The 5,468-nt window shown below is 21.2% G+C and overlaps 1 protein-coding gene across 1 annotated transcript in view; it reads right to left on the bottom strand.

Annotated features, from left to right (window-relative positions):
- PGSY75_1317200 (transcription factor with AP2 domain(s)) overlaps positions 1-5,468 on the bottom strand; it is a gene marked incomplete at both ends in the record, with an annotated part of 6,477 nt that continues 1,009 nt past the window's right edge. Inside the window, one exon of the mRNA XM_018787236.1 lies at positions 1-5,468. This exon is cut by the window's right edge and continues 1,009 nt beyond it. Within this exon, the coding sequence (XP_018639978.1) occupies positions 1-5,468 (5,468 nt within the window).

The raw sequence follows: 5,468 nt of genomic DNA, 5'->3' as shown, positions 1-5,468 counted from the left end.
AGAATTTGAATATATATTATTAAAATTGTTTTTATAATTATTTGTAAAATTATTATTACATTCATTTGAATAATTATTAGAATATGTATTAACACAATTATTTATATATTCGTTTGAATAAATATTGTTTAATTCGTTATTGTTTGATGATGTTAATTCGGTTTGTATGTTTTCCATATTTATAAGGTTTATATTTTCGTCACTTATGTTATTCATATGATTCACATGATTGACATGATTCATATGATTCATATTATTGATATTATCTGTATTATTGATATTATCTGTATCATTCATATTATCCATATTATCTATATCATTCATATTATCTATATCATTCATATCATCATTTTTTATAAATTCACACATTACATTATTATTAACCATATCATTATAAGATAAATTGTTTGTCATAGGAGAAGAAATATATTCCTCATTATTAGATAATATATCCATAGAATTGTTGTTTCTGATATCGATTATGTTATTATTTATATTATCTATATTATCCATATTATCGATATTATCTATATTATCTATATTTTCCATATTTGGTTGTAAAACAAAATTACTACTATTCCTTGCTCTTTCGTTATTTATAATAGTTATATCTTTCCTCATATTATTAAGTACACAACTATTATTTGAATTATTCATATTATGGTTGCCAATAATAACATTTTTATCGCAGTTCTTATTATGCATTATATTCTTATGATTATCATAGGTCATTTTATCCATATGAAATGTGGAATTATAATTATTATCATTTGTAGAATATATATATGAGGATGTAGTTTTTTCACTATTATTTGATATATTTGGATCATTTGGTTCATATTCAATACTATTATTATAATTTATATTTTCTTCTTCGTTAATAGGGTTCATATTATGATTAAGTATATTGCAATTATTATTATTATTATTATTATCATTAACATTATTGTTATATTCATTTATAAAGTTTAGTTCATAATCCTTGTTTATTATATTTTTTATAAAAGGGTTGACAAAATTATTTCTTTTCCCTTCAAATAAATTCATCTCATTTTGATTAGTAAGTGTAAACTGTAAGTTACCACTTTTATTATTATTATTATTATAAAATATTGTACTATTAATTTGTTCCACATTTTTTTCATCAACATTTGTAAAATAATTTTGATCTGTATCTATCATTTCATTTTGTTGAACAGATACTACTTTATATTCATCTTCAATTAGACTCTTATGATTTTGTTCATTTTCATTAGAACCTATTTTCTTACTAAATATTGTTTTCATTTTATTTTTATTAGCATTTTTATTTTTTATCAAATCATTTTTATGGAACCTATCTAAACCACACAATTTTATATTATTATTTTCTCCGTTTAATACGTCTACATTATTTTTTTCATTATGTTCACTAGAATTATATTTCATAAAATTATTTCCTGTCTCATTTTCGTCTTCATTATTTATATTAAAAATGGATGATTTCTTATTAAGATATCCATCAATCATATTATTTTGAATAAATTTTTCGATTTTATTGCTATTTACCAAATAACTTTTCATGCAGGTTTTTTTCTCTCCAGTAAGATTTCCCTTCAAATTTGTATTATTACAACAACTACTACTACTACTACTGCTACTATTATTATTATTATTATTATTATTCATGTTGCTATTTCCTTTTAATTCATCATTTTCTTTTTTCTTATTATTTCCTTGTTTTAAAAAGGAAGAACTATTTTTAGAGACCCCATTTGTATCTTCCATATTTAATAAATTGGAATTATTAAGGATTGAATTATTCACCCCTGAATCTACTATCCTCTTAATATCATTTAATAATAACATACTATTTTTAATATTATTTATACTATTCTTATTATATAAAAAGGATAATTTATTTTTAGCCCCTTTAAAAGGGTATGACTTTTTATCCTTATCAAAAAAATTCATATTTAATGATAAATCATTATCTATCATATTGTTATTTGATACATTTGATGGACATAAATTATTATTTGTATCATCATCATTATCATCATTTATAGCTCTACTTTTAATAGGATTTAATGCATTTTTTAAAACTTTTTTTTTTTTATTTACTTTACTATTATTAATATGATAATTTTGTACATGTCTCATGATATCTAAATTATTTTGACTTTTCTTCATATTATCTAGTTTTTTCATATATTCAAATCTTCTACGATTTTTTTGCATAGCATTGTTTGAATTATAACTACCTTTATCACCATCATTATTTTTATTATTATTATTATTATTTGTAATGTTCTTTTTTCGATCGTGATTTTTATTATTTTCTAAATCATTTACATTTAAAGAATCCTCAGTACCATAAGAATAGGTTATTTCAATATTTTGTGTTATAGAAACTTCTTCTACATTATCCTCAGTACTTTTTTCAATTGAATAATGTTTCTTTTCTAAGAATTCGTTATTTTCTTTATCTTCTATTTCTTCCTTTTTTTTTAGGTTATCTTTTGTAGATAATTTTTTCCCTTCCTTTTTATCATCCTCATTGATATCTAATTCAATAGAATGAAATAAATCATTATGTATCATAGTTTCATTTAATTCATCTTTATTTACATTATCACAAATAGTTTGTTTTTTAGAATTTTTTATTTCTTCATCTATTATTATATCTTTTGCATTATGTTCTGTAATTTTTGCATTCACATTTCTATTATTATAATCATCTTGGCAATCATAAAAATCAATAATATCATCTCCTTTAATGCTTTTTGTATCTTCATCATTAATTTGAGACATGGTATATTCATTATATTCTTGTTCTATTAAAAATGTATGATTATTATAATAATCCTTTAATTTATCAAGTAATAAATTTTTTTTATGAAGGTCTAGTTTTTTTATTGTATCAATATCATTCTTATAATTAATTTCATCCTTTTCATCAAAATGCAATCTTATTTTATTTTCTTCATTTAATAAAATTAATTTTATTTCTTTATTTTTTCTTTTTCTACATGTATTTTGTACTCGTAATATTTCATCTAATAAAACATTATCTATATTGTCCATATTATATATATTATTATTATTATTATTATGTAAAGATAAATCTTTTAGGTTTTCATTCTGTTTAATACTTTCTAAATTTATAAATATTATTTCACATTTGTTTGTATCATGTTCAAGAATTTTTCTTTCATGCTTATCATCATTTTGATCGTTTTCTTCTTCACCTTTATATTTTAAAGAATTTATTTGAGACATCTCCTTTTCTTCATCAGATGATTTATTTAATTGTTGATTATAATCAACTGACGTTCTTTTAAAACTGTTATCATAAACGTTGTTATCATTATTGTGCATTCTTTTGTTTTTTCTTTCCCTTAAAAATTCATTGTTCTGATTCTTTTTTTGATCGATGTTATTTATTTTAACATTTTTTTCATCGTCTGTAATATTTTTCAAATGATTACTAGACACTACAAGACATGCATTATCATTTACAATATGGTTACTATCAGTTATATTGTTTGTGTTTATTATATTTGTAGTCTCATTTGATATATCTTGGTGTTTTGTTTGTGTATTATTATTTGTTATACTTTTCACATATTCATCTTTTATATCTGTGCATATCTTTTTCTTTATATTTTGGGTCTCATTATTTAAAATTTCTACATATTCATTATCACCACGCTGTTGATTGTTGTTTTTATAATTATCATTATTAATATCATTATTAGTAATACCGTAATGTTTATCATCATTATTATCAATATGAACATAGTTTTCATCTTCACAATTTTCATAATCGTTATAAGTATCTTCAATATTATCATCTACATGGTCATGTACATCGTCATGTACATCGTCATCTACATCATCATCTGCATCATCATCTTCATCACCTTCATCTTCTTCACAATTCTGACTAATATAATTATTTTCATTATTATTAGACTCATTATTATCAAGTTCATTTTTTTCTTTTCCTTCCATATTTAATAATCCTTTTCTTTTTTCATTTAATCGTTTGGGCATCCTAGGTTTATGTGGTTTCCTTTGTAAGCAATTAACAGCTTGTATTCTTGCATAAATAGCTAAATATTTGGCTTGTGCCTGACCAAATTTCTTAACAGGGAAATATTGTCTCTTTTGATTTCCGTTTTGGCTCCAGCTAGCTACCCATCTTCTTCCAGATTTATCAAAACGAACTCCTTTAATTTTTGGTAGTATTAGCATATTCAAGCTGTTCATAGCAGTATCCATATTATTATCATTACTATTGTTATTATTATTGTTATTATTATTATTATTATTATTATTAATGTTGTCTTCCGACATGAAATTTATAGCAGACGGCTTATTATTATTAATATCTCTTATATTATCATTTTTAATAAAATTAAAACGTTGATTTAATAAAAAATTATTAATATAATAATTATGATTAGTATTAATAGGTAAGTCGTCATTTTCGTCTTCATTATCTGAGGAAGTACCAAAATTTTTTAATTTTCTTATCCAATCATTATTAAAATTGTTATTTATTTTGTTATTCTTGTTATGATGATTCATATTATTATTATTACCACAATCATCATTATTATTATCATTACTATTAATATTATGGTCTCTTTTGTGTTCATCATTATTATTATTATTACCTATGATATTATCTTCTTTATTAAAAGATAGATGTTCATCATTTTTATTTATATATTTATTCATATTTCCTAAATAACTCATATTATTCATATGTTGAGATGGTGTTTTTATATTTGCCAATACATTTCCTAGGGATGACGTTACAGTATTAGTAACACCATTTGTTACGACACCCATTGTTTTGTGCATATTTTGAAGATTAACATTTCCTTCTCTATCTATTTTTCTAATATCATTATTAACATAATTATTATTATTATTATTTACTATTTGATGATCCACTTGATTATTATTTAATAAATTTCTCATAACAGACGAATCATCAGTTATGTTATTTCTAGTAATATTTTTCATGTTAGGTATAACATTATCTGATTCAAAATTATTACTATTATTATTATTTAATATGTTATTAAATATATGTGGTGGATTTGGTTGTGTTTCGATCATAGGAAAATTTAGATGCTCATGATTATTATCTATATTTAAAGATTTAATATTATTATTTAAATGAATATTCATATGTTGTGTTTCAATGTGTTTATTCATATAAGTATTATTTATATATTCCTTATTATTATTATTATTATTATTTAATACCTCGTTAAAATAATTTTCTAATTTTATATTGACATTAATATCTTTTATATTTATATTATGTATATTATAATTATTATTATTATTATTAGTAGTAGTAGTATTAGTATGATTAAAATCATTATTAGGATTATTATTATTGCATGTGCTTACATTATATGATTCGTTATTCATATTACTGTTATATTTATTTGTTAAAAGATCAT

The sequence above is a fragment of the Plasmodium gaboni genome, chromosome 13 (assembly GCF_001602025.1).
Source record: "Plasmodium gaboni strain SY75 chromosome 13, whole genome shotgun sequence".
In the NCBI taxonomy this organism is placed as follows: Eukaryota; Apicomplexa; class Aconoidasida; order Haemosporida; family Plasmodiidae; genus Plasmodium; species Plasmodium gaboni.
This window is presented reverse-complemented; position numbering and strand designations above follow the sequence as displayed.